Source organism: Aedes aegypti, chromosome 2, assembly GCF_002204515.2.
Source record: "Aedes aegypti strain LVP_AGWG chromosome 2, AaegL5.0 Primary Assembly, whole genome shotgun sequence".
NCBI lineage: Eukaryota > Metazoa > Arthropoda > Insecta > Diptera > Culicidae > Aedes > Aedes aegypti.
In genome coordinates this window covers 124247805-124270276 of record NC_035108.1, presented here as the reverse complement: position 1 = coordinate 124270276, position 22472 = coordinate 124247805, and the positions used below count along the sequence as shown (strand labels likewise).

At 35.2% G+C, this 22472-nt stretch overlaps 2 protein-coding genes across 4 annotated transcripts in view; one reads left to right on the top strand and one right to left on the bottom strand.

The window, feature by feature from the left end:
• LOC5575951 (O-acetyl-ADP-ribose deacetylase 1) overlaps positions 1–22472 on the top strand; it is a 50789-nt gene that overhangs the window by 13914 nt on the left and 14403 nt on the right. The window contains exon 1 of one of the 3 annotated variants that reach the window (XM_021842207.1): positions 2570–2663. The exons of 1 other annotated variant lie outside the window; for it this stretch is intronic. The gene's annotated coding sequence lies outside the window, so the exon portion shown is untranslated. Of the gene's footprint in view, positions 1–2569; positions 2664–15799; positions 15855–22472 lie in introns of those variants that run through there. One more of the 3 variants, XM_021842208.1, reaches the window with a different exon arrangement.
• Positions 1–22472, bottom strand: part of LOC5575133 (uncharacterized oxidoreductase YjmC) — a 41250-nt gene that overhangs the window by 13729 nt on the left and 5049 nt on the right. The window contains exon 3 of the mRNA XM_021842205.1: positions 8542–8901. Within this exon, the coding sequence (XP_021697897.1) occupies positions 8542–8842 (301 nt within the window). The 5' untranslated portion in view covers positions 8843–8901. The remainder of the gene's footprint in view (positions 1–8541; positions 8902–22472) is intronic.

Below are 22472 nucleotides of genomic sequence, written 5' to 3'. Positions count from 1 at the left end.
TTATGTAAAGTTTTATCTTCTGGTTCCGTTTATTTTTGTTATTTGTTCTCTTCTTGGTACCTTTTTTGATTGCTGTTGGATTTTTTCTTTTCAAGGCTCTAGGGTGGTCAAACACTGTCAAACAGAAACGATCTTTCTCGAATTTAGTCGAACTTCCTCATTGTGATCCTCATAACCAAGCAAGATACAAAAGAGCTAAAACTTTAAGGACAATAAGTAAATGAAAACAGAATTTATTAGTAACTAGTGGTCCCGGCAAACTTCGTCTTGCCATCAAGTAGGCTATTGGAAAACGTCAAGAAATCCCCCATACAAAATGATACCTTAGTCTTCTCCCGTTTTCCCCATTGTTCCGGAGACTTTCCTGAACTTTTTCCTCGCACGAACACGTCGCATCCCTTGTAGAGGGCAACAGTGAAAAACTTGCGTCAATCCGTTGACCCGTTCTCGAGCCATTTCGTGACATACAAACACCACTCCATTTTTATTTCTATAGATTCCAATCAGAGTTTATTTTTTAAATTTTGTCGATTTTTTAGGGCACAGAGTATCTTTTTAAGAGTGATCCAAATTTTGAAATTTTCGCTACCTTATGCTTAAATGATGTTTATTATGGTAAATATCATTCTCTCAAAGTTTGAAATGATTTGGAAGCAATTTGACTGTGCACACGCTATTTTAAGTTTATATGGAGATTGCTATGAAAAAGATCAACCTTTTGTATTCAGTCCTCTTTCTCTATATCATAATATTTTATGGAAAAGTGAACAAACTCTTATCATATGAAATATGCACAAATGGGAAAATGATTTTCGTCATAATTGGGTCCTAAAATGTTTAATGAATTCTTGTTTTTATTTAATAATACGAAAGAGCATGTTATTGCAACTACTTTAGCAAGTTTTCCAGCTCAAATAACGGCTATAAAATTTTTAAACTTCAATATTAAAAATGGTTCCAAATATGAACCTTGACACTTATGATCTTGTTTGACATTCACTTTTTCGACAAAAACGCCAAAGGGCATATAGTTTTAACACTGGGGCTGTTCCTATCTGACATTTCGGAAGGGACACGGAAAACATAATATACCCAACATTTGAGTTCAAACCAAAGGGTGTGACAAAATCTCAAAAATCATAAAAAAAATGTTTTTTGTACTTAAACCAATGAAAATCATTTAAAAATTGAGTAAACATGTGTTTCTGCCCTAAACTTAAGCGTTTGGTACTAAAATTGAGACAGGGCTTTAGGACCCTATTGACAACGTTTAAGCATAGAAGAGCAAAAACTTCACCATGGAGACTTAATATAGTAGTTCCAAAAAGGCTGGGAAATTTACTAGGTTTTCGGGCGTCAACAGGATACATCTAAAGAAATCTGAAGACATGTAAAACAGAAGTTGAAGATTTATTAACTCGGAAGAGAACTAGGGTATAAGACTAAAGTTATTGAAATGGAACTGAAATTTTATGAAAAAAAAAGCAACGCCGTTCTTTTCCATAGGAAAGATGAGAGAACGAATTGTTCCTGACGTCATCAGACAAATGCAAAAATTGTAATCAAAGCTCAATAATCAAGCTAATAACTGTGGAAGTGCTCATAGAACACTAAGCCAGTGGAGATTCCCTAATTTTGAATCTACCTGTTATACGAATCTAAATTCATTAATTTTACAGCAAAATCTTATCTATTGAGTACGGATTTATTTTAGTTGATTTAAATTATTTATTTTCTGTATTACAAACTTAGATATTTTTCACTGCTGTGCGAATCTCGGTTTTCCAATATTAATCGAGATTTAGCTAATAATTTGACCGGTTGTTTAGTAACCAAGCACGATTGACTCGGCTTTTCCTGAGATCCCTGGAAATTTGTTTGCTGACTACTGGGCTGTGCAAATATTGGTCAAAATTAGCCGAGAATCGGCATTCTGAATTAAGTGTGTAGGTTGAATATTTTCCATATTTTGTAAGCAGAAGAAGAAGCATTCAATTTCAGGCAGGTTCACGATTATCATTTTTTGACCGAACGTCGGTTACATATGAAGATGAGACTGATGTGCAATTCTATGATTACTACAGCACTATGTTGCACTTTTGAAGATCAAGGGTAGAACTTAATCACACAATCCGAATCAAATGTTAACAAAACCCGTTTCCAAACCGACAAAAACAGATGAAAGTTAATATGAGCCTCATATTATGCGTGGACATACAAGATCATGGTCATATTTCTTCCACCGCCAGGCACAGTCATGCGTCCTATGTTGTATAATCGAAAATTCTGCCGAAACGATCAAAACGGCGGCGATGCTTCACACATCGCCCAAGCATTTTCGGGGCCTGAAGGTGACTTTTGTTTTATATGATGCATGATTCATTTGTATTCGAGAGGTATTAGTTATAAAGTAAAAATAAAATCTCGAACCGGCAGAGCTATGGATCAGAAGCGATTCTTTTTATTTATTTTTGCTGTTATCACTTTATACGAAGACTGACCATTATTGCGACCAAAGGACTCAACACAAACAACATCGAACATATTTTTGCACGCCTTTTGAAGTGTTTGCGATTTTTTTTGGTTGATAACGGTGTTTGCCTACTGAATTTTTCAGTGTCTGAGTCTTGGAAAGTGCAGAGACAGCTGCAGAGATTGTTAAGGTCAGTAGAAATGAGAATTAAGAAACATATTTTTAATCCTGCTGTCCGTTAATTTTATTCTTCTTTCTACTTTCTCTTACGGACATCAGTTATCAATCGAAATCATTTTATGCGTAATGATCATTTTTGCTTTTTTACATGCTGCAATCGTTTTTTTACTAGATGACTTACATTATAAATAGCTACTAAATCTTCGGCAAACACATTACTGCGGTTTCTTTCTCAACAGGCCAGTTTCAACAGATCAGTTTAAGCTGATTCATTGGACTTATTCCCTTTATTAAATTGCAGGAGCTTAGTCTGAAACATTTTAAGTGTGCATCTTGAAAATGGTTTTCTGCGATACAAGCTAACAAAGAACGGTTAGCACTGGTGGAAAAAATTGTGTTCAAATTGGATGACCAAAATGTTCGAGACCGCACACCCCTCAGATATCAATGGCTGCTATTCCGTGATTAACCGAAGTCAGTAAAGATGCACAAACAATCAACAAGAAGTTCGGCTGGGATTGGCCATAATCTTCTTCAGTGGGCAGAATGAAAAAAAAAACTCGATTGGCTGGACCATCACATAACAATCTTATGCCGACACTTCCAGAGGCAAACCATTCAAAGTTTGTTTAATAAAGTGCATCTTTTGCAAGTTTACACTTATAGTGGCAAACCATTCAAAGTTTTTTTTAATTACCAAATTAAAGTTAAAAGAAAAGAGGTGTTTAATAAAAAACATAATCAGTTAAAACTTAAAATTAAAATTTGAATAAGAGTTTACGTCGACACCCACAGTGACAAACCAATCATAGTTTGTTGAAAAATCATATTTACGTCCCATCGTTGTAACGATTGAATGCGCAGTCATTCATATTTTACAGATTTAAAATAAAAACATGAAATGAGCTCTCCAATTGATCATTCATCCTTGACTGAGCAGACCCAATCCACTTTCAGCTACACTTAACGCATACAGACTAACTCAGAATGCAATCACTATGGAGACGCGAGAAAAATAACACTTCTGCTTTTCATGCAAACAATCAATGCGATTATAGGAGACTTTCTACTAAGGATACACCGACCCTATTGGAGACACAATTTGATCTTCGAAACACGCGAAAAGGTATTTAATAAATTGTTATTCGACAAAAAAAATTTAAGTTCTTATTTTTATTATGTTGGCTGTTAATGCAGCCAATACGATAAGAAAATAAGTTCTCAAATAAAAATAACCAGGTAACAGGATTTCTTATCACTTTGGTATCAATTTAATTCAGTCAATTAAACATTTTTTCCATTTGCATTGTACGAGGATGCGCTATGATGCCATAAAAGCCGAGAAAATTTACAACACGAAGGATTCTTAACCGACAGGAGTTGATTTCTTCACTTCTAGCATACCTAGTCTTGTTGAATCACACAAATTGTTTTATTGTTCACAAAATAAATTAATTACCCACAACATTGCAGCAATAATAAAATATCCTCAATCTCATTAAATTTTATTACACTTCTTAATAAAAGGTGGCAATTCAATTAAACACAATGTCGTAAAATGATCATTTTGAGTAATTTGCGAAGCAAAAATGCGTTGCTCTTTGTATATTAGATATCGTGCTTTATTTATCAGCTGTTACGCTGGCAGGAAATCCTCTTACCTACACGTGCACGTTGCTATGCAAGCCACGGGGGGCTAATTAGTGAATTGAATCAACATCGTCGTTTCCAATTAATCAAGCCGCATAATGCGCCCTGGATAAAATTCGCAAGAAAACCATTATATGAAATCGATATGATAGTTTTGTGTCCAATATAAAAAGGCCAGTAAACACAAAATTGTATACGATATTGCAAACTGGAGACGGCATGCAAAATGTATGCATATCGTCTGAACTTTTGATCTTTAATATGCTACATTTTATATACGATCGTATTTTTACTGGGAGATTATTCTGTAATATTGTAAGAAATTTCATTACAATACATTTTAATATTTTGTTTGAAATCACTCATCATAATACATCGATGGACGTTACAAATGTGTTTCAAATAATTCTTCCATCGCTTCGAGTGGAATCGCCCAAACACCGCTTTTGAAGGCCGCAATTCAGCGTTTGGATCTAACCTTGGCGCAGCTGTAGTAAACATGTGTGAACCATTCCTTCGTTTGTGAGGCGATGGCGATATCAAAATATTTACTTTGGATTCGATTTTCGCTTCGCGCATACAAAATTTCCAACACGTTCAAATTAATTCGCTCGGTGGCAAATACCTACAGTGATCCGTTATAGCTACACCGTAACACGCGACAATTTATTACGGCTGTACGACATGGTGATGTGTTTTGTTCTCTCGTCCACTTGAGCGCATTTGTTCAAATTTTGATAGCAGTTATTTGCTGATTACCATTACACTGCACTTGTGATATACACATGTTTGCGGCTGGATTGGAGTATACCATCAACGGTTGGTCTTATCAGCGTCAGAACCATTGTAGCATGACCTCCCACCCTTACTTATTTATTTTGTACCAAAAAAGTGTCGCTATCACTTTCACTTTTTCAATCTATTTTTAATTAAGTTATTTAATGCCGGAACAAATCTTAAAATCTTCTTTTGTCACCTTCCATCAAAATGTGTCGAGGGGGGGGGGGGGGTCAATAAATAATAAAATGGAAATTCAAGTAAATTTATCATTTTTTATACTCATATGCTCCAAAACCATGTTTTTGCCACATATAACCATCCAATAAAAATGTTTTTAACAATAATCATGCCATTTTTTTTTTTGTTTTTCATAACATTAATCTATAACATTTCTCATTATTCGATTTTTCAAAACATCAATCTCCAGGTTTTTTACCGTTTTTTTTTACTTTTTGTAAGAGAAAATATTAAAATTTAAAATTGTGTTTATGCATTTTACAATTTAAGGAACACTGCAGAAATGTTGCAGTTGGATGCAACATTAAACTAAATTTAGATTATTTTTTTTGATTTAACATATATATGTCAGATTTGAAAAAAATGAAGAAAATTGGCTCTGTGAAACATATTGTTTTTCTATGAGCTCTTGTACCATGTTCAAGCCTGAGCGACTGTGAGATAAATATGCATAGAACGGCAATATAATAGGTTGTAAGTAGGGATAATAAAAATTTGCAGTAAAATTCTTTAAATTTCACGGGTGACAAAGGTGATTAAACTAAAATTTCTCGGCTTTATCGTGGCCCCATACTTTTAGTAAAATTTGGAACTAAAGTACATATTCTCAGTGAAAATACATTTCAAATGTGTTAACTCAGCGGTGTGTTAATAATTGTAATTTGTATTTTTCAGATCAAGATAATAAGTTTAGTACCAGAATGGTAATTTAAAATTTACCAATTTAAAATTTAAAACAAAATAAGCAATCAGAAGTCCAAGATAAACTAAAAAAAAACTCGAATATTTTTGGATAAACCTTGCCTCCAAAACTAATAAACCATTTTGATATGCAATAAACTGAAAATTACAACATTTTAGGACTTATAATCCAGTAACACATGTTGTATCATATAATATGGTAAGGACGAATTACAAAACAAGTTTAAAACTCACAAAACAACAGTGCAAACCAACACTGAAAATAAGACATTTTATTTATTTCCCCCCTCTGACTTTTTGAAAAATTTGAAGGGGGGGGGGTTGACAAAAGTAAAATTTCAAATTTGTTCTGGCCTAATGGTATCGTAAAACCAGAGACGTATAGATACAGAACTCGGGTTCAGAATGGGCACCATTTCTAGTACTGCATTTGGTCGCTTGGTACTGTAAAAGGTACCCAAGTTTGACAGATCGCAGTACACTTTTCACAGCATTCTAGATTTTGCTCTATTACCTTGTGCACAACACATTCAGCAGATTTAAATTTCTTCGTTTAACGTCGGTTCTTCGAAAACTTTCCTTCGTGGAATCTCTTAAAGAAGTCCTCCAGAAATATCTTTATATGCACCACCAGCAATGCCTTCAACATAACTTCAGCAATTTCTGAGATGCCTCTAGATTTCTCACTAGGATTCTTTTGTTTTTTTTATTTCTTTATTAACGAGAATTTTAACATATACAGGATTCTTTTGTAAATTACACCATCCGAAATTTGTTTGAAGAAATTTCTCTAGAAAAAGCTTTTTAAATGGCAAAGTCTTCAAAAAAAAAATCCAATATATTCGTAGGGGTACCGGGGGCAGTATGGACACCCGGGGCAGAATGGACACCCCCTGTATCTTTGCATTAGTGAATTCTTTTACGCTTTTAATGCAATCAATATTTCAGTTGCCTGTCGGAGGAGTAAATTATCCACTAAAATTTCAGAAAAAATGTTCAAAACATTGATTTTGAATAGAAAAATTGAGCATGTTTTTATTTGGTTCGAAAATTATAACATTCACACCTCATCAAATAAGGTTTCAGAGGCAAATGACTACAAGTTGACCGATAATGTAGCTCTTGATTGAATCTTGAATTATTTATGTTATATTCAAAATATAGTAGATTTTTTTCTGGTACTTTAAGACATTGCAAAACTTATATAAAAATTTCTTATACTGTTGGGGCAATATGGACACCGGGTGACAAAGTAGAGCTGACACTTTAAAGAGAAAAAAATATAACTTCAAATACAAAATTATCCAAAAATATTTAGCATTCAATGCAATGATTATGAAGCGGAACCACAAATCAGTTGAAAATCGTCAATTCTTGATTAAAACTAACCTGGAGGTAATATTGAAAGCATCTCTACGAAAAATGTCGTAAATTGGTTTTAATCATGTTTCCAGTGGCACAGTGACCTGTTACTATGGTTTCCTGAATATGAACTTCATTTTTCGAGGTTTTGAGAACGATCGCGGGACAATTTACCTATAAACATTAGGGTGTCCATACTGCCCCATGGGGGTGTCCACTTTGCCCCGCTAGCTTGATGGCGACTACCAAATATAAGCTTTTTTTAAACCTATTTTTGAAAACAAAATATTTTTTTCCCAATTATGCAACCATGTTTAACAAATGCTTAAGGTGAAACTCCGTTGAATCCGCAAATTTCTGTTTGAAAGTAGTGGTGCACAAAACAATATTATCCTATTTGCTGGTTATAGTGAAATCATCATTAATAACATGTTGTTGCCAGTTATAGCTATGTCAGTTTGAGTCATTTTCACTTCAACTGAACACTATTGCTTGATGCTGCACGTAATCATCAACATTCCTGACAGCACTGCTAGCAAGCAGCCGACTCGAAATTAGAAAAATAAAAAAAAGCGAAAAGTTGTTATCGGTGATTGTTTTAAGCACGGTTTTGTGAAGTTTTAAGTTGTGCCCATCAGAATTTCACCGGAAAGTGTTTTTTAATAACCAGGAAGTGAAAGTAAACTTTGTACGGTGTTCTACGTGCAGCGAAAATGATAAAATTCGGGTGAAAGTGGCTCTCGTTCGCGGCTGAATAAGTGTAAACAAACGTAGGAATGTTCATCGTTTGTATTGAAAATGAGCACGGTTGGAGAAATTTAAATAGTTTTGAGTTGCTATAACTATGGAAATGGTAAGATTATAGTGTTCTGATGTCCTGTTAGCAATTTGGGACTGATCAAATAAAGGGTAAGTGAAATATTTTGAGAAATAATGTGAACTGCCAGCAAACATGTTTGTATGTGTGAGGAAGCCATTTTCTCTGCCATGATAGGGATTCCTTCCTATATGTCCTTAAGAACTCTAAGAAGCATACTGCACATAAAAAACAGTATAATATTCATGTCCTTACAGTCAAAATAGGCAAATTCCTTTGGGTGTCCATACTGCCCCGTGTCCCCCTAATTAGTTTATGAATTCCATCATAAATTACTCACCTCTACGATTTAATACACCAGATCCCGATTCAAATCCGTGTGCGGCTTCCTGCTTCCACCGACGATCGCTAGTAACTGACGGCGGCATCCAACCACTGTTGGCGCTTCGGTTGCTGCTGCTGGCGGGATAACTTTGTAGTCGTTGTGCGGCGGAGGCTACTACTACCAGACGCCGCATTAGGATCGTCGTTGGATTGGATGATAATGATGGGGCTAATGATTTTGCGCAAGACGCAATCATAGTCGAGGTGGACGCCGTCATCGCACTCAGAACCACGTGTTGAACCTTTGTTGCATGCATCGTCGATGGCGTTGTTTTTGTTTTGTGCTTTTTTGCTGTGCCGACTAAAGGTGTTTATTCTGCACATTGGGAAAAGAGTGAAAGAAAATTTGATTAAAATGTTTTAGAAATAGATATTAGGAATAGGTTGACCATTGTTGCATTCATATATCGTGTGGCAAGAACGTTGATAACACAAAAAATTGCAACCAGAAGACTATGCATTGTAAATTCCTTCTTTCTGCTCTCGAGTTTTTAAAACTACCTATAGCAATAAAACAGTACTATTTACTCTTACTCTTTTCAGTACTATTTTTTACTACTATTGATCACTTTACGAACCTTGTTTGGACCTGTGCCTTCGAATTTTCGTTGGACCCGTTAGCAAAAGCTAGCGGTGGTAATCCATCTTGGACACCGTCTTGAAAAAAAAAAAAAACTCTTAGAAGTCACATCTTCTTTCGTTTATTCTCTAAACATGGTTGTAACGACAAACAAAAAGAAGGGTGAATCTCTGAATTCACAGCTTCCTTCCAAAAAAGTGGGTTTTAAACTCACTAAACGTGACAAAAATGGAAGAAAGGACGTTTCTCCGGAATGCGCGATTTCTTCCAAGAAGGCGCGAAGAAGTACAATATTTTAACTTATGACGACAAAATTGAATGTTTGTTCAAGGTCGTTTCGAAAGGTCTCTCAAGCGACTAAAAGTCACCTGAAGAGATTGAAAATGGAATAAATAATTTACAGTAGGTACAGTAATACCTCGATATAACGTAACCTCTTGATAACGTAACTCGATATAACGTAACTTTTACCTCGATATAACGTAACTTGTTTTTTGACTCCCATTTATTTTTCCATTTTCATTAAAACTAGAATCATTCCGAGAATGTCTCCAGAGATTCCTCGAATAATTTCTCCACGGACTCATCTTAAACCCTTCTAATAGTCATGTATCAAACTTGAAACATTTTGCTTTAATTATTCCGATAGGGATCCCCAAAAATTCCACCAGTTTGCCTCCTGATATTCATGTATAAATACTTCTGAGTTTTTCTTCAGAAGTTATTCCAGGGATTCTACCAGATGTTTTTTTTAAAGCGACTTCAGGGATTCCTCCAAGAGTTTTTAGGGACATTTAATCAGTAATGACTTAACGAAAAATCAGAAAAATCTCATTGAATTCCACCAGTAAATTGTTCAAATATTCCTCCAGAAATTTATATAGAATATGTCCAAGGAATTGTGATCATTTTGAATTTAATCAAGAATTTCACCAAATAATTTCTCCAAGATATAAAGTGGATTTAACTATGAATTTCTCAAAACATTCCGCCTACGATACTTTTTTCCTCCGGAGTCTAGAGCATCATACATTATTCCAGCAATTTTTCATCGTTTTTTTCCAGCGGCCCTATTGAAGGACAATCCAATAATATTCTTGGAATGCTTTAAAGTTACTCCAAATAATCGTAAAGGTTTTCGTCTAAAAACCTGAAAAACAATCTTTTCGAAATATCTCGAGCAATTTCATTATGAGTTTCTGAAGATTTTTTTAAATTTTTATGCAAGAACCATTCTATGTACCACTTGAGTTTCTTCAAGGATTCTATGTGGAACGAAATTCTTCATTGATTCTATCAGGAATATCTTAAGAAAGATCTCAGTTTTTAGTAGGTTCTCTAAGTAATTCTTAAAGTATTCGTCTAGGATTTTTTCTATGGATTTTTTTATTTCAAAAATATATTCTGGAATTCGTTCAAAAACTTATCAAATTCCCCAGATCCCCAACAAAGTTCTTCTATAATACTACCGATATTCTCACCATCTGTATTGGTTCAGAAACTTTTCATAAAAAATCCCTCAAGAATAGTTCTTGTTTTAAATGGAGTTTTCTAATGTTCTCTTTATGAAATCTTTTCTTCGTTTAGAAAATTTGTTCTAGAGTTCTGTCAAGAAATTATGATATGATTTGTTTTAAGAGTTTTACCACGAGTTCCACATTCCATTCACCATTTCACATCCAGCTTTGCTGCATCGTCTGGAGTTCCCCAAGGAAGCCATTTGGGACCGTTATTATTCATCCTCTATCTGAACGATATAAATAAGCATTTGGAAGGACCTCGCCTATCATACGCAGACGACTTCAAAATTTTCTTGAAAATTGCCAAACCAAACGATGCGAGTTTTTTACAAAAGCAGTTACTCATATTTGCAAATTGGTGTGATCTGAATAGGATGGTTTTGAATGCTAAGAAATGCGCTGTAGTTTCCTTCTCTAGAAGTCAGAACCCAGTTTTCTACGATTACAGTTTGTCTGGCGAAAGGTTAAGCAGAGAAAGCTGTATGAAAGATCTTGGTGTGATACTGGACTCCAAAATGACTTTCAGGCAACATGTATCCTACACATCTGAGAAGGCGTCAAGAAATCTTGGACTCATCTTTCGGATAGGGAAGGAATTTAGAGACGTGTATTGCCTGAAATCCCTGTATTGTGCCCTAGTCCGTTCAGTGCTAGAATACGGATCAGCTATCTGAACGGATCTGATAGGATTGAAAGAGTTCAACGCAGATTTATTCGTTGGGCTTTGCGGAATCTACCGTGGCAAAACCGTTTTGAACTCCCACCCTACGAAGATCGTTGCCAGTTAATTGGATTGGACACTTTAAGCTGCCGAAGAAGCGTTACGTGTGCTCTGTGTATTTCTGATGTATTGTCGGCGCGTATAGATTGTCCTGGTATTCTGAGATATCTACCGTTTGAAGCGAGAAGCCGAAATTTGCGAAACAATTCACTTTTCAGGATTCAGTTCCGCCGCACAAACTACAGTTTAAATTGTGGAATCACGTTTCCGATTTCCACTATTCTAGAGCTACTTTAAAGCAATTATTTGTCACGACGTTTAAACGATTTATGTAAACCTAGAATAAGTTTTATCATTGGGGCTACCATAAGGTCTGTTGATAATAAATAAATAAATTACACCACAACATATTTTTAGAGATTTCAGAAAGATTTCATTCATGAATTTCATTTAAGGATTCTGAGTGTTCAAGGATTCCTCCAAAGATTTTTCCGGACTACATTTTTTTTAAAGGATTACTGCAATAGAGACGTAAAAATAAAAAAAAAGGAAATAAGAAGAAAAAAATAAACACGGAAAACTATCGAAAAATGTAAGAGAGAGTGAAAATGCCTGCTAGGTCAATAACACCAATTTTAGATCCATTTTCCCATCAAACAATGCATGTTGAACGAAATTTAGAAAAGAAAATATTTTGCTTCGATATAACGTAACCTCGATATAACGTAACGAAAATAAAAATCGAGTTACGTTATATCGAGGTATCACTGTACTTGAATTTTCCCCAGTCAAAGTAATCATTATGAAAAGAGAATCTTATTTAGCATTTGACGGAAAGGGCTTTCTTAAAGCCATTATTTAGTTCACTTTAACAAAAGTGATCTGAATAATATAAAAACTTTAAAAAAGCATGGACATGGAAACATTTCAAGAAACCTGGAGGAAATTTCCAGAAGCTTATTCAATGCCATCGGTGCCAAAAGTGGGGTCATGGTACTAAATATTGCCGCATAGAAGCCAAATGTATGATTTGAGGAGGTTCTTCTTCCGCTGAGGACGACTGTCCTGTGAAGGATGATACCACAAAGTTTGTATGCGCAAATTGCGGGGGTCATCATAAGTCTAACATATGGGATCGCCCTTCGCGTAGGCGAATCGTCGAGGCTCGTGTCAGGCAGATGAAGGTAATGTTCGTTACGATAACGGTCGTTTCCAGAATTCCCCTGGTAGGGTATCGAATAATCCTCACTTTTCAGATAACGATCGCTTGATTAAGAATCATACCCATCAGGACTATAATCATGCTCATTCACATACTAATTTTGTTCCGTCGGGTAGCCATTCGAATCTTTTAATTTCGAAAGTATTTACCCAAGGAAAATCCTATGCCGATATCTTAGCAGGTAATTTAAACTCCTCCTTACTAAGAGTAACCGTTCTAATTGCTTTAAATCAAATGAAAAAAACCTGCCGCCACAGGAAACTTCTATTCCGCCTCTTCGTCTACCGAAAATCACTACCACTATGACTGAAGCAGTCCAAGTTGGTGTAAAATTTACAAATTAAATTGTTGTTGGATTGGTTTCTCTAATGAATCCAATATACAAAAATTAAAATATTTTAAATTGGGATGCTCGTCCTTTGGATGGTAAAGAGGACGAGCTGTTTAATTTTCTAACAGTTAATAACATACATATAGCAGTTATTACTGAAACTTATTTGAAACCTGGATCCAAACTCAAAAGAGATCCGAACTTTTTTGTTTATCGTAATGACCGACTTGATGGGGCATGTGGGGGAGTTGCAATCATCATTCATAGGCGTATAAAACATCAACTTTGTCGTCATTTGAAACTAAAGTTTTTGAAACTTCAGGTGTTTCAGTTGAAACACAGCTTGGTAAATATACTTTTATAGCTGCATATTTGCCTTTTCAATACTCTGGGCGGCAAGTTAATTTGCTCCAAACTGACTTGCGAAAATTGACTCGCAATAAGTCAAAAATATTTGTCATTGGTGCCTTTAATGCCAAACATCGCCCATGGAATAGTTCGCAAAGTAATTCCAACGGCAGAATTTTATTTGATGAGTACTCTTCAGGATATTTCTCAATTCAATACCCCAATTCTTCCTCTTCTAGAAACCTTTCTACGATTGATTTGGTCTTAACCGGCTCTAGTCACCTCTGTAGCCAACTGGTTACTCATGCTGATTTTGATTCTGATCATGTCCCTGTTACATTTCAAATATCTCATGAAGCGATTCTCAATCCTATCAGCTCCACTTTCAATTATTTTTGAGCCGACTGGAATATATATGAAACATATATTGACTCTAATCTTGATGTTAATATTTCTTTACAAACAAAACTGGATATTGACAATGCTCTTGAAACTTTAACAAATTTCATTGTTGAAGCTAGGAGCATTGCAATTCCAAAATGTGAAGTAAAATTTGTATCCGTGATTATAGACGATGATCTTAAACTCTTGATCCGTCTTAAAAACGTGAGGAGAAGGCAATTTCAACGCACTCGCGATCCTACTATAAAATTTATATGGCAGAATTTGCAGAAAGAAATTGAAAAACGATTTTTTCAATTAAAAAACAAAAATTTTGAAAATGGTATTCCGCAACTGGATTCTGGCTCTAAGCCCTTTTGAAATTATCTAAAACTTTGAAAAAACCTCAGAAGCCAATCCCGGCATTGAAAGAGGAAAAAACAATATTGCTAATTAATTGCGAAAAAGCTCAAAAACTTGCTATGTAGTTTGAAAGCGCGCAAAATGTTAATTTAAGACTCACTGTCCAATTGAAAATCAAGTTACTCAGGACTTCGCCTGCATTCTCAATCAAGAGAACATTCTCAAAAATCCTTGGGAGACTGATTTGGAAAAAGTGAGAACTACTATAAAAAAAAAATAAAAATATGAAAGCCCCTGGCGATGATGGAATTTTCTATATCCTCATCAAGAAACCTCCACAGAGTTGCTTATCATTTTTGGTATATCCTTGTTTGAATTTTTCAAGTTTACTTCGTCAAAGTATTATGTTATGTATTGCTGTTTTCAATTTTTTTCTAACTTAAGGTGAAACTCCTTTGAATCCACTAATAACTGTATAAAAGTAGTGGTACACAAAAAATATTCTTCTATTTGTTGGTAATAGTGAAATTATAATTGATAAGACGTTGTTGCCAGTAATCGCTACTTCAATTTGAGTCTTTTCTCCTTCGACTAAATAAGATTGCTTGATGTCGTACATAACCATCAACGTTTCTGACAGCCCTGCAAGCGAGCAGCCGGCGTAAAATTAGAGAAATAAAAAAAGCGAATTGCTTGATCAAGTGATTGTTTTTAGCACGGTTTGGTGAAATTTTAAGTTGTTTTCATCGGAAATCCACCAGTAAATGTTCTTTAATTAACAAGTAGTGACAGTAAACTGTGTTGGAGGTTCTACGTTTAGCGAAAGTATTAAATCTCGGCGGAAAGTGTTCTTCATTTGCTGGTGGATAAGTGTAAACAATTGTAGCAAAGTTAAACGTCCGTGTTGAAAATTAGCACGGTTCATGGAATTTCCACCAGCTACTAGTGTTAAAACTACGGAAATCGTAAGGTAATAGTGTTCTGATGTCTCGTTAGCATTTTGGGAGTGAACTTAGTGTAGGTAAGTGAAATATTTTGAGAAATAATGTGGACTTCCAGAAATGTGTTTGTATATGTGAGGAAGCCATTTTCACTGCCATGACAGGGATTCCTTCCTATATGTCCTTAAGCATTTTCCCCCAAATATATATACTGACAGTTGCCTCCAGATTTCGCCCACTTTCGCATAAGAATCTAATAACTAGCATTGAACGTTTTTTTCTTCTACCTTGCCCGGTATTGCTTATAAAATATTATTCAACTTCTCCAACAGTTCAAAATGCAATATTTGGTCCATAGTGTAAACTTCTTTCTCTTCCAGCGCAAATATGTTTATGACGTCGCGCTTCCCTTCTGATGGAGCAGAACAACAGCATCCAGTCGCATTATTTAACTGCAAACCCTTCATTTGGAAGAGGAGTTTTTGTGCGTCTTCTTACATTCTAAAGGCAAAACCAGTGGTTGTTTGTCAACAACGGCACCGAAGGACTGCCGGAGGTATTGCGATGTTCCCGTTCAACAATATGATTTGGACGAAGGGGGTTCGCAAACTTGCTATGAATAATGTAAATTCGAAGCTCGGTTCATTGCATGCGCGCTATTATGTTGCTCATTTATCAACAAAACCCTGCTCTCGAATAACGGGTTAGGGAATTTCGCTTATGTGGTTCAAGGTCAGTTCGTACCCGAATGAAATCAGATCTTGAAGAGGATTCAGTATGAGTTTGGTTGTTTAACAATCGTGTGGCTCCATATAATTCGCAGTTATTTTCAATTATTTAGATACAGATTATTATAATTTTGGTGAGTATAATGGAAAATTGATTGGGTTTATTATATGACTATGTAGGATTGGTTTACTGAATGAAAGCAATGAGCATGAATTGTGTGATATACTGAATTGAAATTCCTTATAACAACAGGAGACGATTTCTTTCATTTGAGAAATCTTTGATATAAACGAATAAAACACATTATTGAATGAATCCATGTGAGAGTGGAATTTCCCGAATGGTAAGCATCTTGACTTAAACGAAGAGGAATGTTTGCCAAAAAGATTAATCAAACCTATAAGTCTAAGACTTTTCATTATACGATGCACGCATGATTTTTTTTTTCAGTGTTGGAAATAACAAAAACTATAAAACATTATCAGGAACACAACAGTTTGTTCAGCACTTATCGTATTGTGGGCGAATAGTCAGAAAATAAATCTGATAGAAATTTCATTGCTACTATCTTTCATACATCATGGGCCTCATCAATGAATAATCTCAATGTGAGCGTTAGGCGATTTCTCAAAGAATCTTAATAAGGTTAATCGAAAGAATTTATGGTTTGATGATGCCCAACCGTATTAACGGAAAAGTATGCAGTTATGGGCAGTAAATTAGACATGTAGATTTCATTATAATTCACATGGATGTTATTTAACAGTCAGATTTCATTCAAACCGAAAACAAGCAAGGTTTCTTTAGCCGAATCGTTCAGCAGATCGAGGATACAATTTAAAGGTTTCTGTGTCCACTCCGTAAATATTGTTTTTTGAATTTAATAAAATCGAAATTTTACCATAGACGAATATTCTGTAGAAATGAATCCATGGAGTAGATGAGAGTAGGATGATGAACCAACCGTGGGCTGAAAATCTTCCTAACATAGATAATAATAATAAAATTTCCTGTTAAATCCTCCAAAAGGGGTTCCTAAGCCTGGTTTCCTGGAAAAATTTCTATAGGAATCCTCGGAAACCCTCCTAGAGTAAAAACTCAAGAAATTGGTTAAAGTATTACTGGAGGAAACTCTATAGGGAATCTCTGAAATAATATTTGGTGTGAACCCCGTAGTAATTACTGAATGTATCAACGTTGCACTACTAGAGGATCTCTTGGAATAGACGTGTATCAATTCCTATAAGCAATCCTTCGAAAAATTGGAGGGCTTTTTTATTGTTTTCCTGACGGAATCTGTAGTAAACTCCTCGAGAAACTTGCAAAGGTATTCCTGTGGAAGAGGATTTACTTTCATTTGCAATGGATTTACTTTCGAAGTTCTGCAATTTTTCATCCAGTACTGTAAACTGGGGTGAAGTTGATCACTTCAGAGCGATTCTATTCTATAATTCCTAGTACGATGCGTGTATTTTCATCCAAATATTTTTAAAACCTGTACTGGTTGAATGTTTATCGAATTATGTAAAAGAAATTTTGACGAAATATTATCATAATATCAAACCCATATTTCAGAAATCAAAAAGTGGAGTTGTTGATTGAAGTTGATCAATTACTGCGGTAGGTTTCCTTAAATAAAGAGATATGCTATTTACTAAATTTGGACTCACTGAATCTGAATCAAGTCTTAAAAACCTTACACCCTGTTGATAAATCTGTCAATTTTAGAATTGAATGTTGTGAATTACAGATCACACCACATTATACGTCTAAAGGTATGCAATTTTATTTGAAATTAGCAACCCGCTCGCAAAAATAACATTTTTTTTTCTCTGAAAAAGAATTTCTATCCTCAATGCAAATTCAAAACTAAGTACACAAAACATATCTGGAATGTATGGAACAGTTTATTTAAATGATGGCCGTGGAAATAGTCGATTGTTTGGAGGAAACCCCTTCAACAGTTCATCAAACATTTCATGAAAAATCAGCTTTTACATGGTATATTTACCTTAACCCGTTGACGCCCAAGGTATCTCACAATTGGAATTCAGCTCCGTTTTTGTTATTCATAGTCGTATTCCCATAAATTAAACCTTAATTCACCAAAAAAAATCAAGTCTATGGTGGGGATCCAAAAAAATTCTTGAAAGTGTGTCGTCCATATCTAGCTGTTCTATAAGTTTATTTTCGAGATTAATCAAATATATTTGATGGTGAGGGGTAATTCATAAATTACGTCACGTACAGAAGAGGAAGGAGGGGGTTACATTGAAACGTGACTACCCGTATACAAATTGAAATCCATACAAAAAGTGTGAAACAGAGGAAAATTGAGGAGGATGAATATGGCAAAACTTTGCGTGGCGTAATTTATGGACGTACCTTGATAAAGAAATTGCACCATAAAGAATACAAATTTCAGAGGCGAAAGGTTCATGCCAGAACTAAATCATTTAGTGACTTCAATTCAATTTCTGCTCTACCACGTAAGAAAGATACAGACATACATGTACATGTACAATTATGCACACTTAAACCATTTATACCAAAAATAAAATAAAATCTTACATCAAATATTTTGATTTAGAAAAAAAACCTACAGATGTTTCAGAATAGTCTTTAAAAAGATTATATAAAACTTGCCAGCTGATAATGGAAACATAACTATCAAAATATTTTTTTCTGGGTCAAGTTATTAGTATACAATGTGACTCGGATCTGACAGTGATCGAAATATATATTTGGCAATATCAGAATTACGTTTAGTATAATTACGAATTAGTTCTTCAGTCCAATGACAGTCAAATATTGGACTCCAACTATTACATGCTTTACAGATGTGAAAACTTGAAACCAACATTATTCGGCTATAACGTTGAAGTTACTGCATCACTGATGCATATATTCACATATTTACCGATAGAACCGAATCCACGCGGTCCAAGATTTTTGACACTAGAGCTGGCCAGAATACCTGGGGAGCATACTGAAGCGTGCCCGCTCAAATGTCACAGTTCTTGGTCTTAGTGAGTTCAGCAAGGAAGGCTCTTTACTGCTACCTCAACGCGTCGCTGGTTCTAAAAAGTAAACAACTATACAAAACTACGATCAAACAATGGTGAAGGCGTAATCAATTTTCTCGAGAACATTCATTTTGGGAATTAAGTAGAATTTTCTGATTAAATTGGCAACAACGCACTGCAGTAGCGCGTAGTAAATAACTGCTTGTAAACAATATCTTTCAAGCGCATTTATTACCTGTAATTTTGCGAAAAATAATTTTTACTTTTCCACGTTTAAGTCATAAAACTGGTTCTGGACTTAGGTTGGCGGCTATTCAATTTTACTCTCATTTGACAGCCGCCCTTCACCCTTGGAGTTCAGTTCATGGATGGATAAGTCAATTTGTCGTTTTTTTCGTTCAATACTCCCTTCAAAAGATCAAAAGATCTAAATGGTGTCAAGGTTCATCTAAAAACGTAAGGAGCATTGCATCCGAAATAAGCGATTGTTGCTCGGATCGATAGTAAGTATCCATTGTTTGGATCTAGGCTGACCAATTTCTTATTGGTTGTTTCCTCGATGTTTCGCACATAATAACAATACCCAGCTAATATGTTTTTTTTGCGAAAATATCTCCTTTTATGTCGAAGATACCAATTTCGAGAGTTCGATTTTTTTCAGTCTCATCGCTGGACTGATATAAAAAAATAAAATATTTGACCACTAGCGCCACCTTGTGAGTGTTTTCCGAACTAATATGGTTTTAGGCGAAAAGGATTCATTTGGTTGTTCAACATTGTCCATGACATAAACTTTGTATCTAATCACTTGACTGAGATATTAGCAAACAAAATCTTTGCCCACTAGCGCCATCTTGTGAATGTTATAAGGTTTTATGTGACTAAGTATCATTTAGTTGTTCAACATTGTCGAAGACAACAATTTTGTATCTCATAACAAAACTTAGATGCAAGCAAATACAATATTTGCCTACAAGCGCAATCCAGTGAATGTTTTCCGAACTAATAAGTTTTCGAGCGAATAGATCTCATTCAGTTGAACACATTTGTCGAAGGCACCAATGTTGTATCTCATCACTGAACTGAGATATAAACAATCAAAATGTTCGACCATTAGCGCCATCTTTTGAGTGTTTTCCGAACAAATAAGGTTTTAGGCGAATAGTTCTCATTTAGTTGATCAACTGTATCAAAGACACCATTTTTGCATCTCATAACTGAACTGAGATATAAGCAAATAAAGTTTTGGCTCACTAGCGCCATCTTGGGAGTGTTTTCCGAATTTATAAGGTTCTATGCAAATAGGTATTATTTAGTTGTTCAACTTTGTCGGAAGCACCATTTTCGTATCTCATAACCGGGCTAAGATATCTATATAAATAAAAATGGAATGGTGTTTGTATGTCACGAAATGGCTCACGAACGGGGCAACGGATTTGGATGATTCTTTTTCCATTTTGTTCGTCAAGGGTTCCGACGTGTTTGTGTGTATAAAAGTTCCAGGATGTTCACCGGGAAAGTAGAAAAAACGGGACTGAACGGAACTGTCATTTTGTATGGGACGATTCATAGCGGTTTTCAACAGCCTACTTGATGGCAAGACGAAGTTTGCCGGGACCACTAGTAAGTGAATAAAGTTTTGGCTCACTAGCGCCATCTTGGGAGTGTTTTCCGAATTTATAAGGTTCTATGCGAATAGGTATTATTTAGTTGTTCAACATTGTCGAAGACACCATTTTTGTATCTCATAACTGGGCTAAGATATGAGCAAATAAAGTTTTGGCTCACTAGCGCCATCTTGGGAGTGTTTTCCAAATTCATAAGATTCTATGCGAATAGGTATTATTTAGTTGTTCAGCTTTGTCGAAGACACCATTTTTGTATCTCATAACCGGGCTAAGATATAAGCAAATAAAGTTTTGGCTCACTAGCGCCATCTTGGGAGTGTTTTCCAAATTCATAAGATTCTATGCGAATAGGTATTATTTAATTGTTCAACTTTGTCGAAGACACCATTTTTGTATCTCATAACTGGGCTAAGATATGAGCAAATAAAATTTTGGCTCACTAGCGCCATCTTGGGAGTGTTTTCCGAATTTATAAGGTTCTATGCAAATAGGTATTATTTAGTTGTTCAACTTTGTCGAAAACACCATTTTCGTATCTCATAACCGGGCTAAGATATAAGTGAATAAAGTTTTGGCTCACTAGCGCCATCTTGGGAGTGTTTTCCGAATTTATAAGGTTCTATGCGAATAGGTATTATTTAATTGTTCAACTTTGTCGAAGACACCATTTTTGTATCTCATAACTGGGCTAAGATATGAGCAAATAAAATTTTGGCTCACTAGCGCCATCTTGGGAGTGTTTTCCAAATTCATAAGATTCTATGCAAATAGGTATTATTTAGTTGTTCAACTTTGTCGAAGACACAATTTTTGTATCTCATAACCGGGCTAAGATATAAGCAAATAAAGTTTTGGCTCATTAGCGCCATCTTGGGAGTGTTTTCCGAATTTATAAGGTTCTATGCGAATAGGTATTATTTAGTTGTTCAACATTGTCGAAGACACCAATTTTGTATCTCATCGCTGGACTGAGATATAAACGAAGCAAATATTTGTACGCTGTAAAGTTGTTTCATATGTTGCTTATAAATGCGACATTTGTTGGCGTCTGTGCGCCACCTGGTGAGTTAATTCTGAATTAAAATAGTTACCAAGTGGAAGTCATCAGTCCTGTGATCAACTTTGCAGAAGACAGTTTTCTCCTAAACCTCTTTATTTTCAAGATATTTGCACTACAAGTACTGTCCTATTTATAGGACGCTGGGCGTTCGGGGCTTCTGTCCTATTTTTAGGACGCTGGGCGGATATGGGTTAAATGGCAAACCGAATTGAGGAAAATTAAGAGTAGCTATCAGGTAATGCCACAACTTAGAAACTGAGATAACTGAAATCGGGTCATAGCTTTTTTAACTGTTCATACATGTGGGAACGGGAATAATCAACTTCTCCCCACTGATCAACTACACCCCGAATTACTGTACGTTCTAAAAACATTTCAAATAAAAATACTGGCATAAGTAAAAAAAAAAATAAAATAAAAAATCAGAACAATTAAGGAAAAAAAATATTTATATTAATTTCCTTCAACTTCTTAAGGGGTTTCTTGAAAAGTTTCGATAAAACAATAGTAGTAAGTTTAACTGTTCTTGCTCTAGGAATTCCCTAAACAATGCACGAAAATTATTCAGCACTTTTATTTGGAAAGCTGTGCAAGATTCCGCTTGAATTCGTGCTTCGTGAGTTTGACTTATAATATTAGCAGGGATTTCTTGAGAATTCTTCCAGAAACTTTCACTTAGTTGTTATTCTAAGAATATCTCAACAATTTCTGTAAAAGCCTCTACACAGCAAAACCCGGAAGAATCTCGAGTAAAACATCATGAGAAAAAAATTAAAGAATCTCTGGAGAAATGCGTTTAAAATTGTATCAAAAGTATCTTGATATAGATATTGCTGTGTGCGTTTGAAATGCAAATATCAAATGCGGGAACACCAAATGCGGTAAGATTTTTTTACAAGAAATGCGATGTCAAAGATAGATTTTTCTTGCTAGGACGGCGGTGATTTTTATAATCGTTGCTAGATGTCCTTTGATTGTTTTGTGTTACCGCATTTGGAGGACGATTAGTCAAGATTTGCATCTCAAATGCAAACAGC